General features: G+C 38.3%; 1 protein-coding gene across 9 annotated transcripts in view; it reads left to right on the top strand.

The window, feature by feature from the left end:
• The window catches only part of CNTN1 (contactin 1), a 257,831-nt gene that overhangs the window by 173,395 nt on the left and 67,172 nt on the right, over window positions 1-17,264 (top strand). For all 9 annotated transcript variants that reach the window (XM_073222417.1, XM_017677253.3, XM_017677254.3 and 6 more), the window contains one exon: window positions 8,974-9,094. In XM_073222417.1, coding sequence (XP_073078518.1) covers window positions 8,974-9,094 — 121 coding nt within the window. The remainder of the gene's footprint in view (window positions 1-8,973; window positions 9,095-17,264) is intronic.

Here is a 17,264-nt window from a genome sequence, read left to right as displayed (position 1 = left end):
CACACAGCTCCCCATTCTGCTCCCCTCCTCCTCCCAAGTCCTGGAAGATCTGCAGAACCCAAGGATACTGGGGCTTTTTTGAAAACATATGAGTTAAATGATATCCAAGTTTTCTTTCAACTCTAAAACATAGGTTCTAAATGCAAGGTTTTGATGTTTATGTCCATCATTCCAAAGACTTAGCAGAGACCTCACAGAAAATCTTCCTTTTTTTGGAGATTTAACTTTAAACAGTCCAATTGATCAAAATTGGACTCTTCAACTATCAAAATAGCTGAATTTGGCAATGTTCAACATTTCCATTGGTTCTATAAATATAGCGTGACCTCTTAGTAATTATCCAATACCACTTTTGTATTTATTTTGTATGTTTCTAATGATGTTATTTAATTTTCAAAAGTTTTTTAAAGTCACTTACTGAAATTTTTTTTATGTTCAGGCCATCTTGAGGTTGATGCATTACTTAACACTAACCTAAATACTAGATAATACTAAGAAATTAGTGTTAATTGTGATTATGCATAAGAACAACCTTACTCTTTTGAAAGTATAATCTAATGTTTTAAGAAATGAAGTATGATGATATTAGTAATTTGTTTCTTAAGGGTTCAAAAATAGAGGAAAAGAAAGATAGAATTAACTAGCTAGATAATTAGATAAAGTAAATATGGTGAGAAGTTTACAACTGATGAATCTAATGGCTGGTATACAGATGGCCATTGGACTATTGTGTTTTCTTATAATTGAACATTTGAATAGGTCAGACATTTTATAAGTAAATAAACAACATATATTGCATTCCTCCTGCTATGAAAAAGTTCCCGCTTTTATCTACTAAATTGTGAACCTAAATCCCCCTGTCTGTCCTGTAAAACCCGAGTTCAGAAATCCCTCGACCTGGTGAAACCAGGACTGTACATTAACTGTTAAGCCTTCCACCCACAGCTTAACTTAAAAATCTCGAATTCCTGATCTCTAAAATGGAAACCTTCATAGCATCTCCCTGAGTATTATAACAGTTAAACAGGAAAACTTATATAAAGTAGTAGCACATTGCCAGACATCTGAAAGTCATTTAACAAGTGGGATACGTGGTTAGTAGGAGTTCGTAGTAGAGGAAGTGCTAGTGATAGTAGACTAGTTGTAGCAGCTTTAGTAGTAGTATCAGCTGCACCAGTATAGTGGCCATAGGTCAGCAGTATGACATCCTCATCTAGTATCTATCGTTCAGAAGAGTATCTACTTCAGAGTTACTGTTAAGAGTAAGAGAGAGTTCACATGTGAAATATATATAATAGTCCTGTTCAGCTATGAAACCCTTAGGAATATTTGCTACTAATCATGTTAGTGGTGGTGGTGGCCATGTTTGCATCTGCTGTGGTTATTCCTTCTTTAACCTAACAAGCCACAAAGAAAACAGGAAAAATGTTGTTTTTCATGGACATAATGTGTCATACATATTTAATATTTTTTGCATATAAGGTTCTAGAATATTCTCTTTGAATGATATTCTTTCCTCCAACCTTCTATGTCTGTCCCTTCATTCTGAACCCTCAATGGTGCAAAGATGTTCTTGTTGACCTATGACCATCATGAGCTAGCTCTCTGCTTTATCTAGACTTGTACCATACAGCATATTTCTTTGTTCGTTATGATCAATTCAGTTTGTGAGTACAACCCAGTAATTCAGACCCATTTATGTTGAAGGAATGATTTTGCAGAGTGAGTTCCTGGGGAAGTGGGAAGGAGGGAACAAGCATTTATATTTTGGGAGTCTTTTGATTTATACTTGGGGAGTTCTAAGCGGTAAACCACGCACACTCTGGAACATGCTGAGGTCTGCTGTCACAGTTTCCAGCATGTGATTCAACACTCCTCAGATGAAAGGAAGCGTTTCGTAATTCAGCCAAGCTGTGGTTTTTAGTGAAAGTATAGAGAGCGTTCGTGTCTAATTTGTGGCCAGAATGTGCTGAGGTCCATTATCTTTACTTGCTATGTAAGCACTCTGCTGACCACTGAGAACCTCAGCTTCCCCTGAGGTATGGAAATGCTAGTACCATTTATAAAAATTTCAGGAAAGCTTTTATATATACACAAATATATTGGAAATGATATAGTATATTTTTCCTTAGCTTTTTTTCTGAGGCATCTCGGTGCCACACCATCACCAAATATAGAGCAAACGAGAATAAAGTCTCTTATTATCGCTTAATACATGTAGCCTCTCATTACCTACCTGAGTCCTAATGTTTAAAACAGAGTTGACTTTTAAAATTCATTTAACATAAATATTTTAGGGTATTTAAATTAAAAGTTTTTAGAGTTTATTCTGAAGATTCAGTAAGTGTAAATTTAACATAATATTTTAAGGTAAAATAGTGTGTGTTTTTCACTTCCTGCTCAAAGTATAAAAAAGCATTACCACATTATTCCTCTCAGAATAATATAAATGAATATGGTAACAGCAGCATGTTTCAAATAGTATTTTGGCAGAAAAAGGAACAATTTTATAAAGAAAAAGAATATTAGATGTACAGCATACAAATATCTTACAAAAGGCAATTACAGTGCTGCAACTTGTTTATTTTTATATTTTTATCTGCCCTTGATTTTTTTTATTGTAAAGGTTGAGTAAAAAACATTTTAAATAACTGAAGTGATTTATTTTAAAATTCCAGTCTAATCATTGAAATAGTGGGAGTTTAGCAACAGGATTACCTTTCATTTAAGGCAACCAAAAAAGTAGTGAATTCACATAATGAAATATAATAGAGCTGAATGCTTTTAATTTTTAGGCAAACATTGTTCTTTCTCAAATACCACTATTATTTTATGTCATAATAGTCTTAAAAGATTTCATTTAATATCTTCCATTTAGAATATTTAGCATCAAATTACAGTGCTGTTTGGGGTGTCAAAGCATATTAAAGCAGTCTGTTTTACAAATATATAGTGTTTAATTATTTTGTATTATAATTACTTTATATTATTTTATTCCTTTTCACTAGAAAATTACTCAGAAATATGTGCCTATTTAGCCTTTACGATAATTTAATTTTATTATTGCTTTCCCTATATACACAATTTTATTCTCTCCTTACCTCCAATTTTTTAAAAAATAGAGTTACAAATAATAAAATAGTATTTCTTTACCTCCTCTCTTAGATAAATTCTATTTAGTACCACGTGAGGAGTTAGGTCAACAACAAAGTCAGGCACAGCCCCCAAGACCGTCTTTATTCTTGGAACAAACAGTAAATTCCAAGGGTTGTGAAAACCACCCTCAGTTTTGATTTGCTAGCAGAGACACAACTCCATGTAAGCTATTATACCCATGGTTACAGTTTATTACAGGAAAAACACACAGATTAACATTGGCCAAGGGTGGAAGTGCACAGGGCAGAGCCGAGGAGAAGTACCTTCACAGAGCATCCATTGTTGGATACACTGTCTCTCTGTAGTCAGGGTAGGTCCCTCTGTCAGCTTTGGCGTGCAGCAGTATGCACAGAGTATTGCCATCCAGGGAAGCTGCTGGAGCTTTGGTGTCCGGGGGTTTTATTGGGGCTTAATTACATGGCACGATTGATTGACGCCCCAGTAGTTCATCACAGCCTCTTAGATGACTGATACCACAGCCTCCAAAGCCTCTACCCTAAGTCACAATGTTGATCTTTCTGACATGGGCAGCTCATACTAAAACTATACAGGTATAGCTAACTCCCATCTTGATATATTATTCGACTCTCCAGTATGACCCAAGATACCTAGGCAAAGAAAGACACTATAGGTCACTTCCAGAAGCTGAGACAGAGAGCACACCTCTCTTGGGGCATGGCCACATTCCTCACAGCACATACGGGTGGTTGAAAAACTTCGAAGTGTCTATTTTCTTGCATGTTAACTGCATTCTCTTCTCTATAAATTTGTAGATTATTCCTAAAACTCTTATATTTCCTCATGAAATTGGTGTATACATAATTTGAAATACATTAATTTGAAATTAATGGATGTATCGTGTATATGGATAGCAATAGTTGTTCTCAATTCAGCCATTTATCTTAGAACATCATTGTTTATCTTACCTGAAAAAAAAAATCATACAGAATTACTGAAAGAATTTAATGAAAACATTTTAGATAACAGGAATTTAATAATTTATTTATGCAATATTTATTTGTTGAATTCTTCCTGTATGTCAGTTATAATAAGTAATTTGTATAAGACCAAGTCTCTCCCTTAAAGAATTACAGTCTAGTAGAATAAATGAACGGCCAAACAACTACAGTGGAAAGGGACAGTTACAATGAAACGTGCCAAGATGACCCCTCACCCAGGCTTTGGATCCAGAAAAGAAAGGTCCTTCTAAACTATGACTGTGTTAGCTAAGTGTTAGGAGTAGGGGATGGGGAAATCCAGGCAATGAAAGTGACGTGCAAAGGTCCGCAGGAAAGCGAACACATGGCACTATAACTTGTTCACAGTGGCTGGGGCACCAGAGGTGTGTGAGGAGGTCGCAAGAATGTGTATTTCATCTTGACACCAAAATAAGTGTCAGTGTCTGCTTATGGAACACTGCTACTGTCAGGGGCTATCTGAACTTGATAACCCCATGCTCCCTATAGCTGATGTGAAGTGAACATGTATTACTTTAAGAGCAGATGCCAGAATTCTCCATAAGCAAGTTGAGTAGTTCATTCAAACAACATTTAGTTGTTATTTTGTGTTTTATGTTTAGTGTTACTATGTTCCTGGTGTTGTGGATACAGCACATACAGCTGCATGTATGTATAGCACAGAAACACAATGCTGAACACGCAGGCTTGTTTCCTCCTTGCATAAAACTTGTAGTCCTTCAGGGAAACCAACTCGAATCATACAGCTGTACAAATATTTCATTGTAATTGAGATACATGACATGACATAAGGCAAAATGTGCTATGAGAAAATACAAGAGAAAATGGCAGTTTGCTTGAGGAAATGACCTGAACTGTATGGGTGGGGACAGGGTAAGTGTTATTTAGGTGAAGGTGGGAAGGGGGTGGGGCGTGAGGAGATCACATTTCAGGAGGGGAAGCATCAGGCAGAACCAGAGGAGAAGAGGACACGATGCATTTAAGGTCTTAAAAAGGGAGGGGGCTGTTGGAGAGGAGAGTGTGAGTGAGCTGACGGCACCAGGGGAGCTGGGCTGCTGAGCAGAACCTAGAGAATGGAGCCCAGCTGGCCGCCACAACACGTAGGGCTTTTATTCCAGGAAGGGGAAAAGTTTTATAAGTTTCAGTTTGTTTGTTTTTCAGAGAGGGGCGATTTGCGTATCTTTGCATGTTTAAAAGGTCCCTCTGGGTACCAAATGGAGAAGGAAAAGAGTGGGATGGGCTGGATATCATGACCAGATAGGATATAGTAGTTTAGTGAGAGATGTTGGTAGCTTGGACCAGGACAGAAGTAATAGTGATGAGAAGAAATGAATGCATTCAAGAATTTATGATGGAGTTGCAAGGAGCTAAAGGAGAGGGGTTGAGAATGTCGGCAAAGTTTCTGGGAAGTGTTGTCATAGATGACTGGAAAATTGGAGTGTTTGGGAGGGAAATTCAAATGGATTTAGAAGCCAAAAAAAAACACTAGTTGAAGATGTGGGAGGGAAGCAGATTAAAATGCATTAAGGAGATACGGAAAAACACTAAAAAGAGAAAGTAATGTTTGCAAGAACAGGTATTGTCAAAATCTAAGCAACCATCAGAGAATTAAGCAGCTTAACATGAGGAAAGAAGACTAATGATTTCTTTCCAGGAGAAGAGAGAAGAGCAAAGACAAGTGAGAGGTGGGAGTGGGGTGGGTGCCGGCAACATGGCAGGATGCTGGGAGAGTGAAGGCCACTCAGGAATCCCTAGTAAAAATATGGCCGACAGGACTGTTAGGAAAAGAATATGTGCAAGGCGAAGCAGCGGGTGCTAACGCAGAAGCTGCAGCAAGTAGTCTAGAAGATCTAGCTGAGATCATTAATGAAGGTGGCTACATCGCACAACAGATTTTCAAAGCAAACAGAAAAGCCTTCTGTGGGAAGAAGATGCCATCTAAGGCTTTAACAGTTGGAGAGGAGAAGTCAGTACCGAGCTTCCAAGGACAGGCCGACTCCCTTGTCAGGGGCTAATGCAGCTGGTGACTTTAGGTCGAAGCCAGTGCTCACTGACCATTCTGAAAATCCCAGGGCCCTTAAGAATTATGCTACATCTTCTCCCCTTGTGCTCCGTAAGTGGGGCAACAAAGCCTGGATACCAACAAGTCACCTGCTTACAACATGGTTTACTGGATATTTTAAGCCTGCTGTTGAGACCTACTGCTCAGAAACGGTTCCAGACTACTTCAAAGTATGACGCTCATGGACACTGCACCTGGTCATCCAGGGGTTCCGAGGGAGACAGACTAAGAGATGAATGTTGTTTTCGTGTCTGCCACCCGGCGTTCATCCTGCAGTCCATGGATCAAGCATTCTGACTTTCAAGTCTTATCATTTAAGAAATACATTTTTTAAAGCTGGACTTGCCGTAGTGATTCTCCTGATGGATCTCGGCGAAGTAAATTGAAAACTTGGAAAGGATTCACTAATCTAGAGGTCATTAAGAACATTTGTGATTTCACAGGAAGAGTGGGAAGGAGTTCATTCCAGTCCTCATGGATGACCTTGAGGGGTTCAAGACCTCCGTGGAGGAAGTAACTGCAGAAGTGGTGAAAACAGCAAGAAACTAGAATTAGAAGTAGAGCCCGAAGATGTGACTGAATTGCTGCGTCTCTGGATAAAACTTGAACAGAAGAGGAGCTGCTTCTTAGGGGTGAGCAAAGAAAGTGGCCCCCAAGGTGGAATCTACTCCGGGTCTTCATGCTGTAAACACTGTTGAAATGACCACAAAGGATTTAGAATATGACATAAACTTAGCTGATTAAGCAGAGGCAGGGTTTGAGAGGAATGATTCTACTTCTGAAATAATTTCTGCTCTGGGTAAAATGTCATCAAACAGCATCCCATGCTCCAGAGAAATCATTCATGAAGAGTCAGTCAGTTTGGCAAACTTCCCTGTTGTCTTATTTTAAAGAAATTGTCACAGCCACCCAGCCTTCAACAGCCACCACCCTGACCAGTCAGCAGCCGTCACCACTAAAACAAGGCTGTCTCCCAGCAAAAGTAAAGACGTCCTGAAAGCTCGGATGATGATCAGCATTTCTTAGCAATGAAGTATTTTAAAATTAAGATATGTATATTGTTTTTAGATGTAATACTATTGTACACTTAATAAGACTACAGGATAGTGTAAACATAATTTTTATATGCACTCGGAAATAAATTCATTTAGCTCACCTAATTGCAATACTCACTTTATTGTGGTGGGCTGGAGCCGAAGCCACGGTATTTCCAAGATGTGCTTGTATTCTTAACGTTGTTAGTCAAGCAAGAATTGAAAATCCAAGCGCTTTCCAGGATCCGCAGGGAATTTCATATGTAAAAGGGCCACTGGCACAACCTCTGGTGAAGCAGGACATTCATTCCACATACAGTCATTACAAAAATCAAAATTAAGACATTTTCAGGTCTATAATATCATGTAAACAATAACCTTGCCTATTATGTAAAATATTAACCTAACCAGTAATTTTTCATCCCTTAATATATCTGGATATCTGTAATTGGAGCAGTAAATCAATATTTTTGATTCTCAGAAAAAAAAATTATCTGTTTAAAAAATTGAGTTTTCCAAATTTTTCTCTCAAGAGGAGTAAATTGACTCTTGAATAACATGGGAATTAGGAATGCCAACTCCCCCTATGCAGTCAAAAATCCCTGTAAAATTTTTGACTCCCCAAAAACTTAACTGTTAAATGCCTACTGTTGTCTGGATGCCTTACTGATAAACAATCACTACATATTTTGTATGTTACATGTATTATATAATGTATTGTTAACAATAAAGTAAGCTAGAGATTAAAAAAAATGTTTTTTCAAATGGTGCAGATGTCCAAAAAATTTCTGCAATATATGTATTGAAAAAACATCTGTGTGTAAGTGGACATGCACAGTTCAAACCCCTGTGGTTCAGGGGTCAACTGTAGTTTGGAGATCACGAATTGGACTTTAGCATGCTGCCCCACCGGACAAGCTGAGCAACCTTAGTTAAATTACTTGGACAGTCTAAGTCTCACTTTTACCTTTAATAAGGTGGGCATAATAGGGCCTATCTCCTAGGACTGTTTTCACAAGAGAATCGAGGGAGAGTATATCCTTGCATAGCCCCACGGCTCATACGAGTGAGTAGGCATCCAATGAATGTCAGCCATTGTTAGGAGCTGCATTAGAGGCTGTGGCATTCACAAGCCCCCCTCAAGCCTCCTTCAAAAAATATATGCTGACCATTCTTATAAGTAGAGGGAATAGAGCAGTAAACAAAACCAAACTCCTTGCCCACGTGGAGTTTGTATCTTGGCCAAAACAGAACATGTTAGTAGAACTGTTCATTTCAACAGTTTCTGCACACTTTCAGTACATTTATAATAAAAGCAACTGGTACAAAATTAAAATTAGTCAACTAGATCAGCTCTGCAAAGCCAAATTAAGTAATTCTTCCTAGACATACATCATTTATTGATCCGCAGACATTTAGAATTAAGATTTTTAAACCTTAACAATTTCTCCTTAAAAGATTTCGATGACATAGATCCATGCCTTGAATCTAGGGTGGCTGAGAAAAGACAAATAATGGAATGTTAAGATACTAGATGACTAAAAAGCTCCTTAAGTAATTCATTCACTTTATTTTTCCCTTATGAGACTGAAGCCCAGAGTCGAGACAACCTGAACAAGGCCCCATCAGACTATCTAGAACAGGTGCCTCTTAGTCGTGTTCACTTTGTACGTCTTGTGTCCTAAATACAGTGTAATTGGCAAGAAGATGTACTGACGTGAATGACTGCTGTTTTTGCTAACAGCTGGATTCCAATGGGGAACTGCTCATCCGAAATGCCCAGCTGAAACATGCTGGGAGGTACACGTGCACTGCTCAGACAATTGTGGATAATTCCTCAGCCTCAGCTGACCTTGTTGTGCGAGGTAAGAGTTCCAACATTTTAAATCACAAAACCAAAGGTATTTGACTTGCATAAACATGTATAATCTTCTGGTAACTCTGGTATGAATTCTTACATATTTAGAATTTTGATCCTCGAGAACAGCTTCTCACCCTTCCCTCAGAGTGATTTATGCCAGACAGATAGTCAACAACACTGATTTTGTTTGTTTTACTAACGACGCATTTTCTAGAAACTTACACTGCGTACCTGCAGCTCAGTGTTTGTGCTTTTAAACTTAGGGCTCATCAGAAGATCTCAGTTCCAGAGTATCGTGTTGTTCCCTTGTTATTTTTTACAAAAAAAAATACATTGGTACCATTTACTATAGCCTCAAGTGATACACATTTATCACTGTCACCTTAGAATAAAATAGTTAATCGATACATGTATCACTTTTCTATTTGCTGCTGGTTTCAGACTAGTACTTTTGTTCATATAAATAACCAAGGATGTGCGAGGATATTTGTTATTGAAAGGGGTGGGATATCCCTCTTTGCTACTGGCCTCTGCTGTGTAGCCTGTGAGGCCAGCTCAGAACGTGCCATACTCTATTTAAAAGCATTCATTGGCTCTCAGTCACTGCCTGGAGAATAAAGAGCATTCCTTTTAAGTACCCAGAAAGTTCCACGCTTTGACCTCAGCCTGCTTAATTACCGTTAACTCTCACCATTCCTGGTAACCAGCCCCACTGTCCAACTTGTCCACAAAAATACCCTAGGATTTCTACCTCTGTTCTCTGGTTCAGAGGATTCCTTCCATGTCCTGTTCTCATTGTTGCCCAAGCGATCCATCCTTCAAAGCTTGGCTCAAGTATGACCAAATTAGTGAGTCTGATGTCTCAAATGTGAGCCCCTATCTTCTAAACTTTCATAAGTTACTACTTTCTCTAATGTATTTTATAGCAATCTGTGCATATGAGTTATCTTCTCTACTAAATGGTGAAAGTCACATATGCATTTTTTATTAATATTTAGCAAGCTGCAGAATCCATTTCACAGTTTCACATTTATCTCTTTGTGTCATGTTAAAATTATTAGCTTTTCATATTTCACCTACTAGCAATATTCATTGACTGTTATTTATTGCATATATTTTTCAGTCAGTTTTTGCACAGTCAGACAAATAATTTGTAAATGAGATATCTGTGGTTTTTTCTTCATACCTTCTGGATTCAGAGCCACATAATCTCACTGACTCTCATACCTCCTGTGGTTCCCTCCAGAGCGTTGGTAATATGGAGTCCCCCTGTCACACTGGGAAAATGCTGAAAAGCCTTTCATTCCAGTTGAATATATTCTCCAACAAAGTAACTGAAGTCTAGCTGGAGTTTCTTTACCCAAAAGAAATTAGACATCCATTCCACATATCCTTTATTAAAAATTAATAAATCCCCAAGGCTACAATGTACGAAACCAAAGAAGGTCATTTACGTTCAGTATTTCCACTAAGAGTATTTTGTCATCTGGGACATCTGTTGTCTTTGAGAGTTTCCCAGAAGAGGGACTAGTTCACTGTTCTTTCTAATCAGGCCACTAGCTGTCAATTGAAATTATTTTCATATTAAAAGAATTAGCACTAAGATCACAATAGGGGTAATGTTACATTGCCAGTACATCAGTGTCTTCATATATTATAATTACATTATGGGAAACGCCCAGTCTTCAGGGGGAGAGGAAGTTTTTATACATATAATCAAAGAATATTAATTATCCACACATATAAGTAAGAATCATCAGGTATGTTTTGTATGGAGGTAAAAACAATAAAAAGAAGACATAGCAAGTATCATGTGGAAATATGAATGATTTTTTTTCTAAAGTTGATTAATAATATCTTAAAGCAATGGAACTTGGCAAATGCCCTCAGTAGAAATATGATACAACATTTTAAGTTCCTGCACTACAGTAAGATCTTTAAAAAAAACCTATACACATAGATGAAAAGTATTGCTTAGCACCATTAAAAATCTGCACATCATAACCATGATCTAAACTTTATATCTAATATTATAAACTATATTACTTTATATCAAGAGAAATCTGCAATTCAGAAAGCCAAATGCATTTCTGCACAGCTTGTGTCAAAAAATATATATAAAGTAGACCATCATTTTGTATTTAAATCATGGGATATAAACTTCAGCAGCCTTCTTTTATTTCTTAGAGTAATGATGAATAATATATAACAAGACATAATATGTCTTAAGTAGTAGTATATTGGTCCATTTATCTACTTAATTATGTTTTCCCATCTAGACCAAGAAATCAAACCTGGAGTCCATGGACAGGACTTCTGATATCATATATAAAATTCCATGTATATGTGCATTTTCCTGAGGAGAGTATTTATAATTTTCATCAGATTGACATAGCTAGCAATGGCCCAAAAGGACATTTTTGTCTAAAAGACCAAGAAACGTAATCTATTATTATTTCCTCCACCCCATTTAGATCAAGACTCTTTGAAAAGAGAAACTAAAGGATGATTATTTACTTCATGCTAATAAAAAAGATAATAACTTTCATGCAGTGAGGTGTAATAGCATATTTAGATTTTGAATTGCTTTTGAAAAATTCAATTTTTACTTAACCTTTCAAGAATATGTCTCAAAGCATATTTTACATGTTATCTATCAGATTTTAGATATCTCTAAGAATTTACCATATTTGAGATGAACTAATTCTAATTCATAACCAGGTATCAGTTATCTGAACTGCAGATTCTGAAATTAGTGCTATGAGAGGAACAGTGAACAGATTAGAGGGAAAGTAATTTCCTCTGATGATCGCTGAGGAATTTCTTTGGCAATAAAACTAGTTTAGTGCATCAACTATTAAGCCCTACTAGAAGGCTGAAATGAAAGTAGACATATTCAGATATAACTTAGACAACATGGATTTCTTTTAGCCTAAGTTACTGTGAGGAAAATGAATACATAATGAAAATTATCCTGTGTGTCTGTGTGTCTTTGTAATCATAGATGGGTGAGTGTGGGTGTGTGTACAAATCTTGATGTAATTTGAGTAAGAGAGAAAAATGTATTTTAGGCTTATGCTTTCCATTATTGCTTTAAAATGAGTTATAAATGGAGGCAGTGAGTTACTTAAATCTGAATGCTTCTAAATATAAAACTGAAATTAAACATAGGAACAATTTAGCCAAAGGAATATAACATTGGTTCTGATTTCATGGGGCTTTTTGCCCAGAGAAAACTCACTTCCTCTTTTATCTGTTTAATAAATAGGACTGAAAAGGAAGACAGCAATTATTGCTGTTAATCAAAAAACAGTTTATAGAAAATGGCCCAATAATCAGATATTAGCCATTGTCTTTTTTAGCAGCTATTAATGTTTACTCATAAAAAGCTATTGTACTTCCATTTATTTACCCACTAATTGAGTCCACATATGCTCAAGAAAAAAAGACCATAAAAATTACAGACATTGTCTGTTCCTCCAGCTATACAAACAATTCCAAATATGGGGTCATACTGGCTATGTCATTTTCACATTGGCCATGATTTCCAAGGCTGCCTTCTGTATTACTTCTGTCCTTTCAGTTTGGGAATATTTCTGGTAGTCTTTCTATAGTAGAGAGATTATTTTTACAAAAGTAACCTTTATTCAAACAATATTGTCTTCAAAGCCCAATATTTAGAATTCAAGCTACATTTATTGGAAGAAATCAAAATTGTTTATTCTCTGGAAATATGCTCATTCAATGTTCTAAAAACTCTCACACTAAAAACAGCAGAAATTTTAGGTAAATCAGTAAATATTCTTCCTCACAGCCTTGGCAAAGGCAAAAGACCTTATTCTCTGAAATAGACTTCAAACCTCTCAGGATTCCAACAAATTTAGATAAATTAAATAAGAAATTGTGCAAAAAATGCCAAACAAGCCACAATGAGAGAATTAGGGGAAGGAAAAAAGCAAGTCAATAGAATCAGAGTTCACAGTACCTGACATACTCTAAATAATCAGAATAAGGATAAGGATAATCCTGCCAAAATCTTTACATGATTAAGAGAGGAAATGGTAAGAATGAATTAGAAACAAAATACTATAAAAGTGAGGCAGTTGGGCTGGAAAATAATACCCATAAGTGATCAATGTAATTACTGAAAATAAAAAATAAAATAATGGGTTGTTAAAAAGCAGTTAGGATAGAAAAGGACTAGGGACCTAAAAGATATGAGGAAATAACTATGTTTCAGCCCAGAGAAACAAAGACAAATTATGAAAAAGAGGTTATGACATTCAGGATATAATGAGAAAGCAGTATTTGTCAAATTGAACTGCCAGAAGAAATACTAGAGATAGCAGGAGAGAAAACATTTTCTAAAAGATAATGACTATAAATTTGGGGGAATTCGTAACAAACATGACTTGAATCACAATGAAACACAAGAAAAAATAAAAAGTAAAATTGCAGAACTTTCAAGACAATTAGAAGATTATAAGAGCCTCAAGAGCAAAAAAAAAAGTATATTTTTATAAAACAAAGCAATATACTGACAGTGGACTACTCAGCACCAACAATAAGAGTCACCAGGTCCCGGGGACAGGAGGTGCCAAGATGGCTCCGGGGGATGGCGCTCTCTCTGGTGTGTGATCCCTCTCACGCTGAGAGTTGCTCTATGCCAGTGGAAGTGGCAGTGCTGAAGAAAATGGCATCAATCGCATGACTGCTTCTGCCCCGGTTTTTGAAACTCTCAGTCCGGAGGGTGCCAGTTGCCACGTCATGAGGATGTTTGAGCAGTCTTGCAGAGAAGCCTGCGCGAGGACGACATGAGTCTCCTGAGAACCAGCCCTGATTTCCCGTCATCTGAGTGGGCCACACGGAGAGCAGGTCCCCCCTTCTGCAGCGGATCTGCCAGGAATGCTTTCAGGTGACTGTCGCCTCAGCCAACGTCTTGATTAGAACTTCATGAGAGACCCTCATTAAGAATCAGCTAAGCAGCCCAAGAATTCTTAATCCACAGCAAGAGTGAGAGATGATCATGGTTATTGTTGCTGTGAGCCACTGAGTTTTGGGGGAAATGTGTTATGCAGGAGTAGATAACGAATTCAACCATGGAGTAAGGCCTTCCGTGTGCTGAAAGGAAAATAACTGTCACTGAAAAGGTATGTCCAGGCAAATTATCATTCATAATGCAGAACACTAAAGCTACATTCAGACAAACAGCAGCAGAGTTCATCCCCTAAAGACCCTAAGGCCCAAAGGAACATCTAATGGGTAAAATTCAGGAAGAAGGAAAATAATCCCAGAATAAAATTCTGAGATGTCAAAAAGCATGGTGAACAAAGGAACCAGTAACCGTATGGATAAATCAAAGCAAACGGAGCTGGACTCGATTTCAGAATGCGCTGCAGCCTGGGTTTGAGGACTGATAAGAATGACGAGTTGCCTTCTGATCAAGTTGGTAGTTGTTTTTACTTCAAATCTGTATTAAAATAACAAACCAGACATATCTCCCTATCATAGGTATGTGCATGTATGTGTGAGTATGCATATCTTATATGGTCAGGTGTAGAGAATGCATGAAAATGATAATCATAAAATATAGAAGCATGGTTACCTCTGGGGCTGCAGACAGGAGAGGAGGGTGTGACGAAGGAGGGAGGGACCCGCAGGAGGCCACATCTGTGTACGTAGTGTTTTAGTTCTTAAGCCAAGTGGTAAGTACATGGGTGGCCATTTCTTACAACTTTTCCTAAATGTTAAGTATTTCTTAATACATTTAATTTAATAAAATAGAGGCACAGAGTCACCTGCTATCCTCCACTTCCTCACCACCAGCCTTCTCGTCAAAGACCTATAAAAAATCTTCGTACAACTTAGAGTTCCCCAGAGTGGCTGTACGTCAGATTTGCCACTCTGATTAATTTAAAATACACAATTCTAAGCTCCCTCTTGGAAGTTTCTGAATCAGTAGGTCTTGGGTAGACTTAGCAAAACCAGATAAAAGAGCTGCCTGGTGAGCCACGGTGTGTCAGCACTGGGTGCAGAAACTGACCCATGCAGACACGCTCAACCAACTTCCAACAAAGGTGCAAGAGTAATTCAGTGGACAAGGGTGGCCTGTTCAATATATTGTTGCTAGAAAAATTGGGCTTTCATAGGTTAGAAGAGCAAACAAAAAACCTTGACCTAAATCTCAAACCTTAAACAAAATGAACTCAAAATGGATCATGGACTTATGTGTAAAATGTAGAACTATGAAACTTTTAGCAAAATAATATAGGTGAAAATCCTCAGCACCTGGGGGCAAGTGAAGAGCTCTTAGACTTGACACCAAAGCCAAGTGCATAAAAGGAAAAAAAGAGTAAACTGGACCTCATGAAATTAAAAGCTTCTGCTTTGTGGAAGTGTCTGTGAGCTACAGACTGGGAGGAGATACTTGCAAACCACACACTGAGCAGAAGATTTGTATGTAGAATATACAAAGAACTCTCAAAACTCAAAACTAAAATAACTCAAAATGAAACAGGCAAAATACATGAACAGATGTTTCATGTATCAATGGCAGATAAGCATATGGAAGATGTCCGACATCATTAGCCATTCGGAAAATGCACATTTAAAACCACAGTGATAAATGACTAAATGCCTATCCAAATGGCTAAATTTTAAAAAGAAAAAATGATGCTGAGAAACTGGGTTACTCACACATCGCTGGTGAACATGTAGAACGGCACAGCCCCTCTGGGAAAGAGTATGGCAGTTTCTAAACATGTGCTTAAATGACCCAGGAGTTGCACTCTTAGGCGCTTATCTCAGAGACATAAAAACTTAGATCACATAGAAATATATACACTACTGTTCATAGCAGCTTCATTCACAGTAGTCCCAACTGGAAACTACCCATGTACTCTTTAACAGGTGACTGGTTAAACAAACTGTGGCATGCATAGCAGTACTGTGGAATACTGTGTACTCGGCAATGAAAGAATGACCTACTGATACACACAACTTGGATAGTTCCAAAGGGAATTATTCTGAGTGTAAAAAGCCAATCTCAAAAGCCAAATCATGCATACTGTATGATCCCATTTATGTAGCGTTGTTGAAATGACAGAATCACAGAGATGGAGAATAGATGAGTGGATGTTAGATGTGGGTTAGGGAGGATGAGGAAGGGAAAGAAGCTGGAACCACGACAGGGACCACAGGGACCCTTATGAGGAAATCGTGACTGTGGTGGTGGTCCCGAAACCCACACATGTGAGAAGACCGGAAGTGGCTTAGAGCTAAACAAACACTGATACAGGAATAAAGGCATGGAAAACTAGCGAAATCTGAGTAAGTTGGATGGATTTTGTCAGTCGGTTTTCTGGTGTGTTGTCGCGTGCCCTGTCCTCGCCGGCAAGAACAGCATGCAACAACAGCAGGATTCTTCTGCAGAAAGCTTTATTCTTCAGCTCTTTGTGAAACAAATGAGTTGGGCAGGACCCAGGGGGGAAGGAGAGGCTTGCTTATATAGTTCTCATGCTCTGACCTGGTTGGTGCGGCTCCATATGCCTTATTAGCATAACCATTTGGTGGGTCTCATTGGTCCTTATGCCAAGGCGCAATTAGCATGTAGTTTAGTGGTGTGGGATGATTTGTCATTAGGAAGTTCGGGGCCTTCCGGCTGCCCTGCATGGGGCGCTATTTTCTGAGCGCGGCTGCCAACATCTCCCCCTTTTTTGTCTAACAGAAGCTCAAGGCGGAACTTGCCAGCAGAGGCGGAGACAGAGGCCTGACCTCCATCATACTTCCTGATGCCCCCTTTTTGGAGAGGGGTTCTGGGCATCTACCCCTATGCAGTCAGGCATGCCTCTCAGAGGGGTCCAAGACCTCTTGCAGTGCTTTGCCTCGCATCCTCTGGCTGGCGTTGGGACCGCTTGGTACAAAGGGTTTGGACCCTTTTTCTCAACCCTCTTGCACCATGAGCTTCTTAAAGAAAGCTGTGATTAAGCATTGAGGTACTCGGGCCTGGTGCAGTGCCACATGGGCTCAGGGTGCAAGAGCTACCTCAAGCTAAAGCTGAGCTTCCTTCTTAAGCATGTTGAGCCACACTTGGGGAGAGGCGCCAACGTCTATCGCCATTAGGGCTTGAGCAAGGATCACTTTGTCCTGCTTATGTTGGTTGCGGAGTCTGCATA

Source organism: Manis javanica, chromosome 15 (genome assembly GCF_040802235.1).
Source record: "Manis javanica isolate MJ-LG chromosome 15, MJ_LKY, whole genome shotgun sequence".
NCBI classification, from domain to species: domain Eukaryota; kingdom Metazoa; phylum Chordata; class Mammalia; order Pholidota; family Manidae; genus Manis; species Manis javanica.
The sequence above is the reverse complement of the archived record's forward strand: the minus strand, read 5'-3'. Positions and strand labels throughout refer to the sequence as shown.